This window comes from Pseudophryne corroboree, chromosome 8 (assembly GCF_028390025.1).
Source record: "Pseudophryne corroboree isolate aPseCor3 chromosome 8, aPseCor3.hap2, whole genome shotgun sequence".
NCBI classification, from domain to species: domain Eukaryota; kingdom Metazoa; phylum Chordata; class Amphibia; order Anura; family Myobatrachidae; genus Pseudophryne; species Pseudophryne corroboree.
Window position 1 is genome coordinate 41,087,569 of NC_086451.1, and position 20,248 is coordinate 41,107,816.

The window sequence follows — 20,248 nt, forward strand, 5'->3', positions numbered from 1 at the left end:
GTGGTCGCTCCCCCTACACACCCGCACAGGCAGAAGAAAGCAGGGAGACTGCTGCCTCCCTGCAACACCACAGACCTGCCAATACGCAGCAGCGTGTGCTGACTGTAGCACAATGCTGCCACTGTTGCTGGCAGGACGGGGGGGGGGGAGCTTCTGAGCTGGGACAGAGCTACTCCAGCCGGGGGCCCCCTAAAACTGTGGGGCCAACGGTACGTACCCCCTGCCCCCCCCCCCCCTTAATCTGGCTCTGCTGCTGGAACCCCCCATTAATCCGTACCCCGATGCCCCCTCTCCCTCTGTCTTCACTATTCACCGCTGCTCTGCTAAGCAGAACAGCGAGTACAGGAGCTTTCCAACTGCTCCCCCCCCCCACCACCGCAGGACACTGCGACCCGCGGGTGGGACAGACCCCAAAAAATGGGACTGTCCCGCGAAAATTGGGACAGTTGGGAGGTATGGCGGTATGTGAGGGGTATGTCATACAGACAGACGGGCACCGGCTCACTGTGGGGTCTATTTACTAAGCCTTGGATGGAGATAAAGTCGCTGGAGATAAAGTACCAGCCAATCACCTGGTAACTGCTATGCCACAGGCTGTGTTTGAAAAATGACAGTTAGGAGCTGATTGGCTGGTACTTTATCTCCAGCGACTTTATCTCCATCCAAGGCTTAGTAAATAGACCCCTGTGTGCTTAACCCCCCACATCAGCATACTCAGCAGGGTCTCTCTGGCGGGGAGGAGCGTCACTTTCTGGCACATTCCACGCTTCTTAGCTGCAGTTTTGTTGGGCACCAGCCGCTGTGCAGGTTCCGTACTGCCTCTGTTATCTCCAGCCCCAGCAACCCCACCGCTAGCTGCAGCGCTGCCACCCGCAGTGAGGTGCGCCCAGCTCCTTCGTACACTTTAGCCGGCGGGTAGCGCTGCAGAAGTCCGAGCTGCTTGCAGGCTCCGACCCCCTCCTCCCTCCAGCCGCAGCGTCTCCTGGCAGCTAACCAGTCACTCCCAGTCTCCCCTTACCACAGTGCCCAGCAGCCGCGAGGTCCGCGCCACGTGCATGCTATGACATCCTCCTCCCTCCAGCCGCAGCGTCTCCTGGGGGATAACCAGTCATTTCCAGTCTCACCTTACCACAGTGCCCAGCAGCCGCGAGGTCCGCGCCACGTGCATGCTATGACCCCCTCCTCCCTCCAGCCGCAGCATCTCCTGGGGGCTAACCAGTCACTCCCAGTCTCCTCTTACCACAGTGCCCGGCAGCTGCGCGAGGTCTGCGGTGTGTGACTGAGGAGGGATGCGGACGGGCAGAGGAAGCAGGACTCCAGCCTAAGAGAGTCAGCCATGCCAAGCCTCCACCAGCAGCAGATCCCAACAGGTTGGAGTGGAACAGCAGCAGTGACTCCGGTAAGACACATCTGTCTGTCACCACTGTTTTGTCCCTAATACCAATCTCTCCCGTGCCCTGTGTTCTGTCATGTCCCTGTCACCCCTGGCCTTGCCCTGCCACCCTTATCCTGGCCCTTTCACCCTTATCCTGGCCCTTTAACCCTCATCCTGGCCCTGTCACCCTTATGCTGGCCCTGTTACCCCTATCCTGGCCCTGTCACCCCTGTGCTTGCCATGTCAACCTTATACTGGCCCTGTCACCCCTGTCCTGGCCCTGTCACCCCTATCCTGTCCCTGTCATTTCTGTCCTGGCCCCGTCGCCCCTGTCCTGGCCCCGTCACCCCTGTCCTGGCCCCATCACCACTGTTCTGACCCTGTCACCCCTGTCCTGGCCCTGCTACTACATACCCTCCAACTACCTTTTTGGCAGGTACAGTACCCGCAGCGCCTCCAGACCTCTCCCCAATGCACCACACCTCCGCACCTTCCCCTCCACCACATGCGGCACTCCACCCCTCCTCCACACGCTGTGCCTCCAGACCCCCTACACCACCCGCGGCTCCCACTCCTCCGCCTCTTCACCACCCACAGCACCTCCAGGCCTCCTCCACCATCCACCCCCCTTATATGTCTCCCCCCACACCTGCCCCCCTCCACCCGCAGCATCTGCAGACACCCTCCTCCATCCGCGGTACCCCCCTCCGCCACCCCTCCCCCACCAATGGCACCCCCGCACCTGCCCTTCCACCACCTGCAGCACCTCCCCCATCCGGGCCCTACCCCCACTTCCGCCGCCCCTCCACACGCAGCATCTACAGACACCATCCGCAGTCCCCCCCGCACCCGCTACATTCTGTACATCGTGCCCTGCAGGTTCTGTTCACGCCATCGCAAGGGCTGCGCCTCCTTCACCATCGCACGCCCTTTCATTGTGCAATATTTAACCACTAACAAAGGAATGCAGGTAATACTCCATATAATACAAATATTGAACCCCAGAAAGGCATGCAAGGGTTAAGGGGGCGTAGCCCCTTGCGACGGTGTGAAGAGCGCCCGTAGGGCGCGATGAAGCACCTAGTATATATATATATATATATACATATTTTTAGTATGGATTCTATTGGTATGTTCTTGTAATTTACTGCAGCACTTGGAGGTGTTTATGTTTTCCATGGTGATGGGGCTCAGAGCGGATGTGACGGCGTTTAGCCGCTACGTCATCGGACAGCGTCCCGCTCCGGCGTCCAGCGCTGGCGCCGCGGCGGGCGGGAGAAATGCACACAGCGGTGGGGATATAAGGTGTGAATACTAATGTCTTATTTGTATCCTGACGACAATTTGTAATGAAATTGAAACGTTGATTTATCTATACGGAGTCTGACCGTTTATTCATCAGTTTCTACAATGCTGTGAGTGCCGTCTGTTACTATTGTATATTCGTTTCATCATGGCTGTGAGGGCACCGGGCGCAGTGTGATTGCTTGTTGGAGTGCCGGACACCTTTCGTACACCTATATATATATATATATATATATATATATATATAAATAACACAGCGCGGTCCTAGACCGGAGGAATATATCAGTATACTCGTACAATATATTCTGTAATCGGTACACTTCTTAACTAATGCTGTCTGTGTAAAGACATGTACAATATTCAAGTGTTTGTAAAGTTACAGAGCTGTATACAGATGGCTTTACAAGGGAGACCTTGCCCTGCAGTCCCGGAGACCAACCACAGCTACAGTATACCTAAGATGGCGCCCAGCGTCTCAGTCAGGGAGTGTGAGGAAGCTCCAGGGTGGGAAAATCTCAGATGTCGCCCTGGGCCGGGGAGGGGCTACAGGTCATGCACCAACTTTCCTATGCTGGGCCTCACCGCCGGTACTACGGAGCCTTATTAACAGGGGCGTTGGTACACACAACCTGTACTCCTATGCCCTGGCGGCTATAGTGGGGTCCCAGCTCGGAGACAGTGTCCACGCCAGCGTCGCAGTCCGTCTCCCTAGACATGCGATTGGAACGCGATTTAATGGCGGGTCCCGCCTGGGGAACCCGCTTACCTCCTCCCCGTAGCAGTCACATGAACCAGGAGAGCGTCTGCGACTGTGTGCCTACAGCCGGAGCGTCTCCGCCGCAAGTACCCAGGAACAGGCCGCGGGAGTATGCGACGCCGCTTGGGAGGTGACGGAGACGCAGCGCTGAATGTCAGTCTGACATAACAGTGCTGCGTCCCTTGAAGTCTTCTTCGAAAACATTTTCAGGGCTGCCCAGCGCAGCCCCCGTTAGGTGACCTGCTTCTACTAGCACCAACTCGAAACTGAGCTCACAGTTCCTGGAGGCGGGGTTACAGAGGAGGCCCCAATGTATCCTGGGACAGCCTAAAGCTTTAAGGTGCATACACACGGAGAGATTTTGACTGAGAGATTTCCCTTGAACTGGCTGTAGGAGATTTTGACTAACTTTTCCAGCGATTTTGACTATGAGCGATTTTGGCTAACTCATTTAAGCAAAGGGATGCTTTTTCTTTTCCAGCGACCTAGCCAAAACTGACTTGCCTGCACAGTGTATTTTTAGCAGCGATAGCGATCTGGCGGGGACGCGCATCGCTATCGCTGGCTGTGTACACATGGAGAGATATGCACTAACTTTCTGAGCGATTTTGACTATATAGTCAAAATCTCTCAGCTATATCGCTCCGTGTGTATGCACCTTTAGCCTGTTGGTGCCTCTGGATCAAGATCCATTCTACACACCAATGAATTCCCTGTGGAACAGTGTACCCTGCTGCAAAAATACATATATATATATACACACACACACACATATATATATATATATATACATACACACACATATATATATATATATATATATATATATAGCAGGTAGAAGGCGGCACTCCAAGGGCTTAGAAATCACTGAAAAAGGTGCTGCACACCATAAGCTGCAGCTTATGGTGTTCAGCACCTATCTTTTTCAGTGATTTCTAAGCCCTTGGAGTGCCGCCTTCTACCTGCTATTTCCATACGTTGCAAGACGTATTTTAGGAGGGCAACCAGGCATTTACTTTATGTTTGTGAACGAGTGCCAGCTTTTTTATATATATATATAAATTCCGGGGTAAGGGGTATAAAGGTCTGGTCATTTTGCCAGTCAAAGTTGTGGCTGTAGAGCGTGTCAGCATTTCCTGTAGTGTGGGTGAGTACTGCTATTACATTAGCATGAGTAGGTGGTAGATCTTTATCTTTTAGACTATTGGAGGAAGAACTGAGTGTATTGTTCTTACAGTGATCTCCTAGGTTGTCAGAGTTGCCTTGAGGTTGTGTGGCTAAGTAAGCACATGAGTAAGTATTGCAGTTTAAATTGTCTCACTGGTGGTAATTGGAATGAGGGATTTATTGAAGTCAATTGAGTATGTGGCTATGCACATGCTGTTGTGTAATTATGTGGGTGTATATATGCATCCACATATGTATGCATATTTATATGTATATATCCTTTTGCCTTATTTACCCCTACAGAAACCTGTTAGCATTAAGTCTGACCAAATCATACAGCACATTTTTTGTCTGAACATGAGACATTGATTCTCTGAGTAAGTGGATATTGTCTTGTTACCACAGCCAGTATACGGTTAAGAGAAATACCTTAGTACACACTGGTGTTGATTTTTCTGGACGTGGGACTGGTGAGCACGCTTGGCTAATATAAACATAGGTGTGATATTACATTTGAATCACATTGGGTGTCAGAGAGACCCTTGTATCCTAATATTGTTGGAGTGTGGCAGTCTATATACAAATGTTTTGTGTTTGTTCCTATAAGAGAGTTACTCTATCTATTGTCTTTTGTTTTTTGTAGTAATCAATTTAAGATGCTTTCAAAAATTGTATAAAAATCGAAGCTTGTCTTGAGAAAGATCCGCGAATGAGGATCGAAACGTCGACCAATTGAGCTGAATATATACTGCAATAAAGTTGTCGTGAACAAATCAAAACCGTTGACTGATTGAACCTGATGAGTGCACCTCCACATTGTTGGACTTTTTGGTTAAATATTGTGGATCCACCCTATTTGGGGAGATTTCCACTAGGGAGCACCCTACTGTTGTGAAAAGTACTGATGTGAGTGCAGGAATACACATGTTATATATATATATATATATATATATATATATATATATATATATAGAATTCCAAATCAGCCGGCACTCCCTGCTTACATACAGCTGGTCCCGGTGCCTGATGCAAATACACGTATTCCTCCAACAAGGCACGGCACTCACAGGGACTTGTCTCATCAACAGTTTAATCACGGTGTTCACATCTACATTTTTCGAGGCTATCGCCTCTTCCTCAGGACACACCAACAAAAATTTTTGTTGGTGTGTCCTGAGGAAGAGGCGATAGCCTCGAAACATGTAGATGTGAACACCGTGATTAAACTGTTGATGAGACGAGTCCCTGTGAGTGCCGTGCCTTGTTGGAGGAATATATATATATCCTGGACCCCCTATGTCACCCTTACTGCACCCCCATGTCACCCTGCACACAGCCATACTGCACCCCCATGTCACCCTGCACACAGTCATACTGCACCCCCATGTCACCCTGCACACAGCCTTACTGCACCCACTTGTCACCCTGCACACAGCCTTACTGCACCCCCTTGTCACCCTGCACAGCCATACTGCACCCCCATGTCACCCTGCACACAGCCATACTGCACCCCCATGTCACCCTGCATACAGCCATACTGCACCCCCATGTCACCCTGCACACAGCCATACTGCACCCCCATGTCACCCTGCACACAGCCTTACTGCACCCCCTTGTCACCCTGCACACAGCCATACTGCACCCCCATGTCACCCTGCACACAGCCATACTGCAGCCCCATGTCACCCTGCACACAGCCTTACTGCACCCACTTGTCACTCTGCACACAGCCTTACTGCACCCCCTTGTCACCCTGCACACAGCCATACTGCACCCACTTGTCACTCTGCACACAGCCTTACTGCACCCCCTTGTCACCCTGCACACAGCCATACTGCACCCCCATGTCACTCTGCACACAGCCTTACTGCACCCCCTTGTCACCCTGCACACAGCCATACTGCACCCCCATGTTGCACTGTGTGCAGGGGGAGAGATGGGGCCGGCGCTGTACTGTGTGCATGGAAGGGAGCGGCCAGCGCTGTGTGCACTTTGCTGTCTGAAGTTGAACTCGGTACGTCTCCACTGGTAACGCGGCCAGTGACGGATAATGAGACGCGCAGTAATGACGTCGGTGGCAGCGCGACTGTCGGCCTCGTCGCATTGCATGCCGGGAGGCCGGGGAATATTGCCGTGGTGGAAGACGCGGTGACACCTGCAGGTAATAGCTTCATGTGCACCCGCTGTGGTTGAGCGACCGATCCCCTGACCCGCGCTCCCGATCCCCTGACCCGCGCCCCCAATCCCCTTACCCGCGCTCCCGAAGCCCTGACCCGCGCCCCCAATCCCCTGACCCGCGCCCCCAATCCCCTAACCCGCGCTCCCGATCCCCTGAGCAGCCAGGACGCGCCTCTCGCTGAGGGAATGGCCTGTGGGAGGCTGTTGGTTGCTATGCGCCTGTCCCCTCAGGAGAGCGTAATCCCTGTTGGGAGTATCAGAGACATTGGGGGTAGGTGTAAGAGGAGGGGTAAGTGACCCAGTGCACCATAACCGCTGCTGTGTGACACGTATGGCGCAGTGTAATAGCTGTATATCGCGCTGACGGTACCGCCAGGCTCGCATACAAAAATCTTTGAGTCCAATGTGAGTTTGGGCCACTTGGAGGGCGTAGCACGTGCTGTGGCGCTATTGCAATCGACCTTATCGCAGCTAATTGCATTGACCAGTTACAGCGGACGCTGATATCTATGAAAGCAGATAAAAAAATTGCTTTTCTGCAAACATCGCCATACGGGATCATTCAAGTATTGTTAAAAACAGTAAGCGCAGTGTTGCTGCCTACCGGCAGCATAACTGAGGCGTGTGTGGCAGCTTCCATGTGGGTCTGACTGCGCAGGAGATCTGGTGCTCTTGGCGAGATCCCGCATGTGCACAGTTGGGCAGGCTGCCAGGTAAGACACAGCGCCTCAACACTAGGCTGAAGCCTTGTGGGTCTTGCACGTATTGCCAGAGGGGGCGGTTTTCTTTCCCCCCGCTTTGGTCGGCCGAGATATTAATACTTTTCTGCGTTATTGAGGCAGGGCGAGCTTATAGTGTCACGATAATTGCCGCTATAATCCATCTCCCTCGTTCCGGATGTTTTTGTTTCATTACACAAATCTTACCTAATTTCAAATCAAAACTAAGCTATTCATTTTGGGTAGAATTATATTTTGGAATGTGTCTATTATACCCCTTTTCCACTGACATGAAAGTTCCGGGTTATTGTACGTAAACCCGTAACTTCTGTCAGCCCGGGTCCAGTTATCCGAGAATCCAACCCCGATGAGACTCCATGTAAACGGGTAAACCGGTTCGATGGACCCATTTACAACACAGGAAGAGTCGGCCCTACACACATGGGCCGAGAAGTTGCCGACCTGCATAAAGCCAGGTCCTGCCACCAGTCTGAAAAGAGTCTCAGCTGGGTCACATCCGGGGTTGCAGGGGGGTTGGTATCGGGAGACCGGCGTTTGGGATCCCGGACGTCACCATACTGACCCTGGGATCCCGGTCTCCAGATTGCTAGCGGGGAGGGGCAAGCGCTAGTGATCCCCTTGCGGGCTACGCTCGCCACAGGCTCTGTTCCCACTGTATGGGTGTCGTGGACACCCACAAGTGGGAATAGTCCCTGTTAGTTGGCATGCCGACTGTTGGGCTGACCAGAGATCGGGATTCCAGTGTCAGTATAGTGACCGGCGAGATCCAGACCGCTGGTCACATGACTACATCCCGGTTGGAGCTGTCTACAAATTCCCAGGTGCAACTCCGCATCTTAACCTGAAAGGGGTATTATATTACTTAAACCGAAGATCATGGTGACTGATCTGAAATGGCAAGTCGAGCCATGTTTTCGTGTCCGCCCCATAGCTGAAGAGCTGTTTATAATCCATGCTTGTTTCTACAGAAGGTAGTGGATCTCTCATGTAGTTGGTCCAGCTTGCACTGTCAAGTATACAAATTGTTAGAGTAGTTCTATCCACAGCATTCATTTACACTTTACGGGCCAACACAGTAAAATATGCTTTAATTCTGCTAAACTTAACCAGGTACAGCTACAGAACACGTCTAAAATAAATGATGTAATAAAGACTATCAGAAGTCATAGATTTACATTTTTTCTTATCTCATATTTTCTCAGAAAAGTCCTCCAAAATGGTGGGAGCGCAGGAAATGGAAATTCAAACTTCGTCAATACAACAGCAGCCGCCTGTGCAGTCAGCAGAGACCAGTAGCCACCAGTACGAGTGTCATGAATGTGGCAAAGTGTTCAAGTGGTCTTCCAGACTTATTCATCACCAAAGAACTCATACTGGAGAGAGGCCGTACAAGTGTTCAGAATGTCCGAAGGCGTTTAAAGGCTCTTCAGCACTTCTCTACCACCAGAGAAGCCACACCGGGGAACGTCCTTATAAGTGTGGGGATTGCGGCAAAGCTTTCAAGCGCTCGTCTTTATTGCAGATCCACCAGAGCGTTCACACAGGGTTCCAGTCTTTCAAATGTAATGTCTGTGGAATGGCGTTCAAGTGGTCCTCTCATTATCAGTACCATATGAGGCAGCATACCGGGGAGAGGCCGTACAAATGCAACATCTGTGAGAAGGCCTTCAAAAACTCCTCCAGCTTAAGGCGACACAGGAATATTCACACAGGAGAAAGGCCTTATGTGTGCACCGTGTGCGGCAAGGCTTTTACGCAGTCCACAAACTTGAAGCAACACGAGCGTATACACACCGGAGAACGTCCCTACAAGTGCGGCGAATGTGGGAAATCCTTCACACACTCCTCCAACCTTCTCCTTCACCAGCGCACGCATAACGGCGGCATTACACACAAATGTGACTTGTGTGGCAAAGTGTTTATCTCTGACGCTTTCCTGCAAAAGCATTTGCAGTCGCACACGATTGAACAGACTTTTGTGCAAGCTGGCACGGAGGTTTTCCTGACCACTACAGAGGACATGGAGACGTTGGAGATGCTTTATAAATGTGGCACATGTGACGGGACGTTCAAGAATGAGGACTTGCTACTCGAGCACCAGCAGAGTCACGCTGAAGAGCAGATCTACTCTTGCATTTCTTGTGATAAGACGTTTAAAAGTGCCTCAGGGCTATCACGCCACCAGTATACTCACTCTAACGAAAGGCCTTATAAATGCTCCATTTGCGAGAAGACGTTTGTGCAGCTCTCCAACCTCTTGATGCACCAGAGGACCCACACGGAGGAGCAACAGCTGATACAAACAGAGGCAGAGGTCACATGCCCACAAACCATTGAAATTGTTCAGCCCTTTACCGCTACGGCCCCTCCGGAGACGGTAGACCGTCCATATAAATGTACGGACTGTAGTAAAGCCTTCAAAGGTTCCTCAGGGCTCCGTTACCACATGCGAGACCACACAGGAGAACGCCCTTACAAGTGTTCAGAGTGTGGAAAAGCTTTTAAGCGCTCTTCTCTGTTGTCAATCCACCAGCGAGTACACACTGGCGTGAGAGCCTTCAAATGCGCCGAGTGCGGGTTAACGTTCAAATGGTCCTCCCATTATCAGTACCACTTGCGACTACATACCGGGGAGAGGCCCTATAGTTGTACGGAGTGTGGCAAGACATTCAAAAACACCTCTTGCCTCCGCCGGCACCGGCAGCTGCACACGGGCGAGCGCCCGTTTGCCTGCGTCATGTGCGGCAAAACCTTCACTCAGACTTCGAACTTGCGTCAGCACGAGAGGACCCACACCGGGGAGAAGCCGTATAAGTGTGAAAAGTGTGACAAAACTTTTACCCATTCATCTAATTTGCAGCTACACCAGCGCACGCACTCTAGTGACAGACCTTACAGGTGCACCGTTTGCGGCAAAGGCTTTGTCATGTCCTCATATCTCCAGAGACATCTGCGTACCCATGCTACAAACACTGGAGGGGATGGGGATTTGGCTGCCCAAACACTGGCACCCCTGAATGGACAGGTCACACCCACCTCACAGAAAGTTCAAATGGTACAGGATATGCCTGCAACACTGAATTTTGAAGTCTGCAACCAACCTAACGCTTTAAATTCACAAACTTTTTTCCTGGTGCAAGTCCCACAACAGAACCCTCCAAAATTTATTCTGCTACCCTCTGCCCAAGTATTGCAGTCCCAGCAGAAGGTAGTACCCAATACTTCCAACGTAGTTACGATACAGAACAATACAGGTCAGAAAAATCAGCAGACCAAGGCTCCACGGAAGAGATCAAAGCAAAAAACAACCAATAGCCTTAATTTTACATCTCCAAACAAGAATGTTCTCATTATGCCGAATACTTGTCCGAAAATCCCCAATTTGCAGCCTCTTCAATTTCAAACGATTCAGAGCTATCCCAGAGCCCAAACGGTGCCCGTGGGTCAAAATTTCATCTTTTTACAGAATGTCTCAGAGCAAAACCCTTTGCAACTACCAACAATGCAAATAAACCCAAGTTCCGTACAGAAGACTGCAAACATACAAATTCAACAGGTACCCAATACACAGGATGTAACCATACAGAACATACCAAGCTCTCAGGAAGTGTCAAATATTCAGTTTAAAACTTTACCATCTTCAGAAGACCTGTCTAATATGCAGACCTTCTCTAGCTCCCCAATTATACCTAATGTCCATATCCACCAAGAACTATCCAATGTCCAGCTCCAGGCCAGCCCAACGACAACACACATTTCCGACCTTCACATACAGGCTCTCCCAGAATCCCAAAACGTCTCCAGCTTACAGGAGAGCCAGAACCTAATAGTTGTGCAGAATTCTCCAGGTGAGGAGCTTTTAAGCACCACGGAGAGCGTGGAAAGCTTGCAATCCATGGAAGAAGTTCAGGATGTCCACTTTGAAACCCTCCAGACGGAAGACGGTTTGCAGAACGTTTTGGTCTTACAAAATGCTGACGGGGAGCAAACACGGTTGTGTGTGCAAGGAGTGGAAAATATTCAGGGCATTCAAGATGTTTCTAATGTCCAACTTCAAGCCATGTCTACTATGCAGGAGTCTGGTAACGCTGCCCCAGAATGTCAAAAAGTATTTATTATCCAGGGCTCTCAGGGGGAGCAGACCCTCCAAGTGGTCGATAACTATCAGAGTGATCAAAATCTGCATCTAGTAGAGAACATTCAAGGATTGCAGGTTGGGCAGAACCAGCTTCAGTTGGGACCAAGCGTTCAGAGCCACAACACTGTGCAGCTTCCGCAGAACTTGCAGTTGAGGACTGTATCAAGCGGTCAAGGACTTCAAGCTGTTCAAAATGTGCAGAGCCTGCAGAATCTACAGTCCGTCAATGCAGGAAACCAGAACGTACAGACCATCCAGTTGGTCCAAAAGAATTCTGTTCAGGGAATGCAACATGTATTGCCATTTATTCAGATAGTGCAGGCTGCGCCAAAGGTACAGCTTGTCCATACGTTTTAATGTTGCCTACATTACAGTGATAGTAGCTGTTGGACAGTGTAACACCTGTATAGACAACCTAACATACAGCTGGCATCCTGGTGATCAGCAAAGATTTGGGATACGTACGTCTTGTTCGCATTCAAGATATTGACAAGCCATATGTAGACCACAGAACGCCGGCATCGGGCGAGCGACGAGTGAAATGCAACTGAAAACATTTCACGGGCAACGTCAGTACAACTATATAATAACAATAACGCGATTAACTGTCCACCTGTTGTTGACTTAGGTCTTGATGACATCACACATGTCGACAAGACCACTACATACCGAAGACTTCTCGCCTCTGCTACGATGTCCCTATAATCCCTTTCTTAAGAGTTGGCCTTGTGAAGCATGGAGGTGGTTTAAGGGATTTGAAGGAAATTTATTTAAAGCTACAGCCTCTGCTATAAAATGTAATATATTGTTTATAGTATGTGTAATGATAGAATTTTTAGCAATAGTTTGGTTGATGATATACATAAGTTTTGGTTTTTTTTTGTCAACCTACAAAAAAAACTTTATTGCACTTTCACGGGGAGGAGGGGTGGAGCCAATGCTCTGCTTTCTGTATCCCCTGACAACCTCTAATGTTACAGCAGGCGCATGGATTTTCCTGTAGAAATAGCCAGGAGTCGAGAACTAAGAACTAATACAAAAAAAAAGTGGAAATAATGTGTGTGGAGATAGATAGATAGAGATATATATATATGTGTGTGTGTTCCTTCTAGGAATGAAATAGGGCAGGGCACCGGACTCCGGGGGCATATCTGCGCGCGCGCGTCCGAAACGGGGGCGCGGCCATGTAAATTAGGGGGCATGGCTATGGAAACGTCATTTTAGTGGTCGGTGCGGCCCACAGACGTTGCTATAGGGGGCGTCTGTGGCCGGCGACGTCACTGTTGGGGGCGCGCCAGCACCGACGGGTTTGCTGGGCTTCCCCCAGCTCTCTCCCATAGCGTGAATGGATGCCGTGCGCATGGCATCTTTACATGCTGGGAGGGCAGGAAGCGGGTGGCTGTTCTAGCAGGGCGCCGCAAAAGGGGCAGGGCGGATTTTGCCTTTAAAAAATCGGGCGCGGCACCCTGCTAAAACAGCCTAGCGTGAACACTATATATATATATATATATATATATATATATATATATATATATATATATACTGGTAGATTATAAATAGTACTGTTACACCGGCAGATTTTCACATTTGCCGAAGTCCTTGAAATTTGCATGGCTTGCTTTGTTGGGAAAGTGATAATCCTGTACACAACTATAGGGGAGGTACGGTATACCAGACTATCTTGGATGTTTTTTTTAAAGCGGCAATCTTTTATAAGGCATGGTTTAGCCTTGTAAATGATTGCCGCTTTAATAAGACCTGCGACCGACATCCCGCACCTCTGACCAACTGTCTGACCCTATTAGGTATTTCCCCTTATGTACAACGTCTAATGTCTCGCATTCTGTGTAGGTATAATAGTGTGTAATGTGTACACACACATACCTAGGAATTCGGTATCTTTACCAAAGTTTTCCTTTAAGGCAAACAGGAATTTAGTCCTGTTTCGTTTGTCAGGGGAATCTCAGAAATCTATAAATGTTAACAAAACAATATTTAACTAGTTAAACTTATCAAATCTGCTTTTTGTTTGACTGACAACCGCGTCTATTTATTTAAACACAAAAAAAAAAATAGTAATTATATGTTGTAAAGATTATGCTCAAAATGAATTTGCATTGTGACATGTTTTCCTTAGTTTCTGATATTAAATGAGTGTTAAATCTAATTATTTTTTTCTGTAAACAGCCTTAAGAAAAAGCTAAAATAATAGCTCTAATAAGCAATGATTATGACCTTGATATTTAAACAAGGACTACACATTATTATTTTTGCAATTTGATGCAATGACTTACACTAGGATCCATATTCCTGCTACCTTCTGGCGGAAATAAATCATTTACTAAAGCTATTCTCAGCATATTGTTTAGCCAAATTGTATGAATTGAGGGCCCAATTCAGACCTGATCGTATATGTGCTAAATACAGTACCTCTACGATCAGTTACTCTGACATGCGGGATGACGCCCAGCACAGGGCTAGTCCGCCCCGCTTGTCAGGCCCTGCCCCCCTCCTCTGCAAGGTTGCAAAAGCATCGCACAGCAGCGATGCTCTTGCACCCGACGAGTAGTAGCTGCACTGGCGGGCGCTACCCGCCCTCGTCCCGTGACGTAATGGCTGCGCGTGATGTCACGCAGCTACCGTCACACGCCCTCCCCCCCCCCCCCCCGCGCAGTGCTCCGGACACGCCTGCGTTGTCCGGACCCCGCCAACGGCCGGTCAGTCAGGCAGAGGCGATCGCAGCCCTGAGATTCTGTTAGCATCTCACGAGCCTCCCCAAAGGGACTTTAGACTGCGATCGCTGCCGCCGCAGCGATCCAGTCTGAATTACACCCAGAATTAGGAAAAAATAGTCTGGATCGCAGACTCTCCCTTCTATAGTAAAACTATACACACAAGGACGATGGATCGGCCGCCTGGCTGATCTGCAGACCTATGTAATGATTGGTAAGTGAATATACACTTACCAATCGTCGGCCCGATGTGTTGTACCGGACGTCACAACTGTGCGGGCATTTACATGTACACACAGCACGATGCACCGATATATCTGCAGATTTTATCGGCTGTGCTGCACAGCCGTCGCGATGTCTCTGAACGACATGGTTCGCATATATGGTACACACCTGCCGACGCACCCATGATATATCGGCCAGTGTGTACCAAGCTTAAATTTATTGTTAGTTTTTCAGAAAAGTTGTTAGGTTTTTCTTGTGTCACAAGACAAATCTCCATGGTTTGAAGTTCTGGAGACAGGTTTTCCTCTACCGTGGTTTGAGCTCTCATTTTAAGTGTATTAACAATTTTGTTCCTTGTCAGCACTACAGAGTATTAGCGTTTGTGGTAGGTGTTTATAAGCTCCCTTTGTACTGCTACCCTAGTAAACGCGCAGGGACTTCCTGTTCTGTGTTTTCATGCCTTATATATTTATTCAAGCTCTTAAGAACAGAAACAGGAAGCTGGCGTGCACGGGAATATCGCCTCCCTACAGAGCAAGGCGTTTTAAACTGTAAACTGTTACAGACCTATATGTCAACATTACAGTGTCTCCATGTAGCTTTAGTTGTAACACATTAAACAGGTTTTATGCTGTAAATATGTACTATGTATGACCTGACAAGACCTGCAATTCTTTTGATTAAACCTTTGCACACGTTTTGAAGGATTTTTGTTCTCCGTCTCTTATAGTTATCCATTAATGAAGTTATGGGAAATACATATATAACTTGTGATTTCTGGGAACTGTCTGAGTGACGTCTCTGTAACTCTCCCCCCTATATTTATCCAAAATGCTTGACCCAAACAGGAGAATTTAACACTGCATGAAAATACTTGGTACCCTCAGAACATCTGTGCAGGAAGTGTGCTATTTGCAGATACTTATCTTGTGGGTACGTGGACAGCGTTCCCCGATACTTGTGCATATGGAGAAGGGAAGCCTGTTTTTCGGATCGATGTCTTCCCAAGATGGGGCTGGAGAAATTTTCAATACCAATGACTGTTGCTGCTGAGGACGGAGAAACAGATCCCACTTGAAGCCATGCAGATCCTCACTTTAGCCCTACGGAAACTGGCATTAGCATCAGGTAGTAAGTCCAGGCTTCCGTTGCATCACGCATACACAGCCACTTTGCGCCTGACGAGGAATCAGACACTTGCTGAGCTGTCAAAAGAGGGTATATGGTAGATGTAAAATTGTAATGTCAAGTCTCAACATTTTCATTTTCTCTAACGTCCTAAGTGGATGCTGGGGACTCCGTCAGGGTCAGGACCATGGGGTTTAGCGGCTCCGCAGGAGACAGGGCACAATAATAAAAGCTTTAGGATCAGGTGGTGTGCACTGGCTCCTCCCCCTATGACCCTCCTCCAAGCCTCAGTTAGATCTTTGTGCCCGGCCGAGAAGGGTGCAATCTAGGTGGCTCTCCTGAGCTGCTTAGAATAAAAGTTTAAGTTAGGTTTTTTATTTTCAGTGAGTCCTGCTGGCAACAGGCTCACTGCTACGAGGGACTTAGGGGAGAGAAGAAAACTCACCTGCGTGCAGGATGGATTTGCTTCTTAGGCTACTGGACACCATTAGCTCCAGAGGGAGTCGGAACACAGGTCTCACCCTGGGGTTCGTCCCGGAGCCGTGCCGCCGACCCCCCTTGCAGATGCCGAAGTTGAAGAGGTCCAGAAACAGGCGGCAGAAGACTTCCAGTCTTCATAAGGTAGCGCACAGCACTGCAGCTGTGCGCCATTGTTGTCAGCACAGTTCATACCAGCGGTCACTGAGGGTGCAGGGCGTTGGGGGGGGCGCCCTGGGCAGCAATGTATTATACCTTTTTTATGGCTAAAATACATCACATATAGCCCTTGAGGCTATATGGATGTATTTAACCCCTGCTAGATCTCACAAACTCCGGGAGAAGAGCCCGCCGTTTTAGGGGGCGGGGCCTATTCTCCTCAGCACACGGCGCCATTTTCCTGCTCAGCTCTGCTGTGAGGAAGGCTCCCAGGCTCTCCCCTGCACTGCACTACAGAAACAGGGTTAAAACAGAGAGGGGGGGCACTTATTTGGCGATATGATTACATATGTGAAAATGCTATAAGGGAAAACACTTGTATAAGGGGTTGTCCCTGTATAATTATAGCGTTTTTGGTGTGTGCTGGCAAACTCTCCCTCTGTCTCCCCAAAGGGCTAGTGGAGTCCTGTCCTGTATCAGAGCATTCCCTGTGTGTGTGCTGTGTGTCGGTACGTGTGTGTCGACATGTAGGAGGACGATGTTGGTGAGGAGGCGGAGCAAATTGCCTGTATTGGTGATGTCACTCTCTAGGGAGTCGACACCGGAATGGATGGCTTATTTAGGAATTACGTGATAATGTCAACACGATGCAAGGTCGGTTGACGACATGAGACGGCCGGCAAACAAATTAGTACCTGTCCAGGCGTCTCAGACACCGTCAGGGGCTTGTAAAAACGCCCATTTACCTCAGTTGGTCGACACGGACACTGACTTCAGTGTCGACGGTGAAGAAACAAACGTATTTTCCTTTAGGGCCACACGTTACATGTTAAGGGCAATGAACGAGGTGTTACATATTTCTGATACTACAAGTACCACAAATAAGGGTATTATGTAGGGTGGGAATAATCTACTTGTAGTTTTTCCTGAATCAGATAAATTAAAGTGTGTGATGATACGTGGGTTTCCTCCGATAGAAAATTATTGGAGGTATACCCTTTCCCGCCAGAAGTGAGGGCGAGTTGGGAAACACACCTTAGGGTGGATAAGGCGCTCACACGCTTATAAAAACAAGTGGCGTTACCGTCTCCAGATACGGCCGCCCTCAAAGAGCCAGCTGATAGGAAGCTGAAAAATATCCTAAAAAGTATATACACACATACTGGTGTTATACTACGACCAGCAATCGCCTCAGCCTGGATGTGCAGCGCTGGGGGGGCTTGGTCGGATTTCCTGACTGAAAATATTGATACCCTTGACAGGAACAATATTTTATTGACTATAGAGCATTTTAAGGATGCATTTCTATATATGCGAGATGCGCACAGGGATATTTGCATTCTGGCATCAAGAGTAGATGTGATGTCCATATCTGCCAGACGATGTTTATAGACACGACAGTGGTCAGGTGATGCAGATTCCAGACGGCACATGGAAGTATTGCCGTATAAAGGGGCGGTCCATCGGACCTGGTGGCCATGGCAACAGCTGGAAAATCCACTTTTGTTACCCCAAGTCACATCTCAGCAGAAAAGGACACAGTCTTTTCAGTCTCAGTCCTTTCGTACCCATAAAGGCAGGCGGGCAAAAGGCCAGTCATATCTGCCCAGGGTTAGAGGAAAGGGAAGAAGACTGCAGCAGGCAGCCCATTCCCAGGAACAGAAGTCCTCCACAGCTTCTGCCAAGTCCGCAGCATGACGCTGGGGCCATACAAGCGGACTCAGGTGCGGTGGGGGGTCATCTCAAGAGTTTCAGCACGCAGTGGGCTCACTCGCAAGTGGACTCCTGGATCCTACACGTAGTATCCCAGGTGTACATTGGAAATTCGAGACGTCTTCCCCTCACAAGTTCCTGAAGTCTGCTTTACCAACGTCTCCCTCCGACAGGGAGGCAGTATTGGAAAGAAATTCACAGGCTGTATTCCCAGCAGGTGATAATCAAAGTACCCCTCCTACAACAAGGGAAGGGGTATTATTCCACACTATATTGTGGTACTGAAGCCAAACGGCTCGGTGAGATCTAAAAGATTTGAACAATTACATACAAGGGTTCAAATCAAGATGGAGTCACTCAGAGCAGTGATAGCGAACCAGGACGATATGGTGTCACTGGATATCAGGGACGCTTACCTACATGTCCAAATTTTGCCCTTCTCACCAAGGGTATCTCAGGTTCGTGGTACAGAACTGTCACTATCAGTTCAGACGCTGCCGTTTGGATTGTCCACGGCACCCCGGGTCTTTACCATGGTAATGGCCGAAATGATGATTCTTCCTAAAAGAAATATGGACGCTTTCCTGATAAGGGCAAGGTCCAGAGAACAGTTGGCGGTCGGAGTAGCACTATCTCAAGTAGTTCTACGACAGCACGAGTGGATTCTAAATATTCCAAAACCGCAGCTTTTTCCGACGACACGTCTAATGTTCCTAGGAATGATTCTGGACACAGTCCAGAAAAGGATGTTTTCTCCCGGAGAAGAAGACCAGGGAGTTATCCGAGCTAGTCAGGAACCTCCTAAAACCAGGAAAAGTATCAGTGCATCATTGCACAAGGGTCCTGTGAAAAATGGTGGTTTCTTACAAAGCGATCCCATTCGGTAGATTTCACGCAAGAACCTTTCAGTGGAATCTGCTGGGAAAATGGTCCGGATCGCATCTTCAGATGCATCAGCGGACAACCCTGTCTCCAAGGACAAGGGTGTTTTCTTCTGCGGTGGCTGCAGAGTGCTCATCTATGAAAGGGCCGCAGATTCGACATTCAGGACTGGGTCCTGGTGACCACGGATGCCAGCCTGAGTGGCTGGGGAGCAGTCACACAAGGAAAAAATTTCCAGGGAGTGTGATCAAGTCTGGAGACTTCTCTTCACATAAATATACTGGAGCTAAGGGCAATTTACAAGGCTCTAAGCTTAGCAAGACCTCTGCTTCAAGGTCAGCCGGTATTGATCCAGTGGGACAACATCACGGCAGTCGCCCACGTAAACAGACAGGGCGGCACATGAAGCAGGAGGGAAATGGCAGAAACTGCAAGGATTCTTCGCTGGGCGAAAAATCATGTGATAACACTCTCAGCAGTGTTAATTCCGGGAATGGAAAACTGGGAAGCAAACTTCCTCAGCAGGCATAACCTCCACCCGGGAGAGTGGGGACTTCAGCGGGAAGTCTTCCACATGATTGTAAACCGTTGGGAAAAACCAAAGGTGGACATGATGGCGTCCCGCCTGAACAAAAAACTAGACAAATATTGCGCCAGGTCAAGGGACCCTCAGGCAATAGCGGTGGACGCTCTGGTAACACTGTGGGTGTACCAGTCAGGGTATGTGTTCCCTCCTATGCATCTCATACCAAAAGTACTGAGAATCATAAGAAGGAGATGAGTAAGAACGATACTCGTGGTTCCGGATGGGTCAAGAAGGACTTGGTACCCGGAACTTCAAGAGATGCTCACGGAAGAACCGTGGCCTCTACCTTTAAGAAAGGACCTGCTCCAGCAGGGGCCTTGTCTGTTCCAAGACTTACCGCTGCTGCGTTTGACGGCATGGCAGTTGAACGCCGGATCCTGAAAGGGCATTCCAGATGAAGTCATCCCTACCCTGGTCGAAGCCAGGAAGGATGTAACCGCAAAACATTTTCACCGCATTTGGCGAAAATATGTTGCGTGGTGTGAGGCCAAGAAGGTCCCTACAGAGGAATTCCAACTGGGTCGTTTCCTACATTTCCTGAAAACAGGACTGTCTATGGGCCTAAAATTAGGGTCCATTAAGGTTCAAATTTCGACCCTGTCAAATTTCTTCCAGAAAGAACTGGCTTCAGTGCCTGAAGTTCAGACGTTTGTAAAAGGGGTACTGCATATACAGCCTCCTTTTGT

At 49.1% G+C, this 20,248-nt stretch overlaps 1 protein-coding gene across 4 annotated transcripts; it reads left to right on the forward strand.

Annotated features, from left to right (window-relative positions):
* Positions 1-1,249: 1,249 nt before the first annotated feature.
* ZNF628 (zinc finger protein 628) lies at positions 1,250-15,324 on the forward strand. Of its 4 annotated transcripts, none has more exons than XM_063936286.1 (2): positions 1,250-1,399; positions 8,725-15,324. In XM_063936286.1, exon 2 carries the CDS (start codon positions 8,739-8,741, stop codon positions 12,015-12,017), a length of 3,279 nt encoding a protein of 1,092 aa, XP_063792356.1. In that variant the 5' UTR covers positions 1,250-1,399; positions 8,725-8,738; the 3' UTR covers positions 12,018-15,324. The 4 variants fall into 4 exon arrangements, with proteins under 4 accessions (XP_063792356.1, XP_063792354.1, XP_063792353.1 ...); XM_063936284.1 differs by lacking the exon at positions 1,250-1,399 and adding an exon at positions 6,488-6,765; XM_063936283.1 differs by lacking the exon at positions 1,250-1,399 and adding an exon at positions 6,809-7,053.
* Positions 15,325-20,248: the final 4,924 nt, after the last annotated feature.

Coding starts and splice junctions, on each gene's coding strand:
- ZNF628 (XM_063936285.1), top strand. CDS start 6,969: ATGGCCTGTGGGAGGCTGTTGGTTGCTATGCGCCTGTCCCCTCAGGAG. Junction 7,072..8,724: donor GGGTAGGTGTAAGAGGAGGG/GTAAGTGACCCA, acceptor ATATTTTCTCAG/AAAAGTCCTCCAAAATGGTG.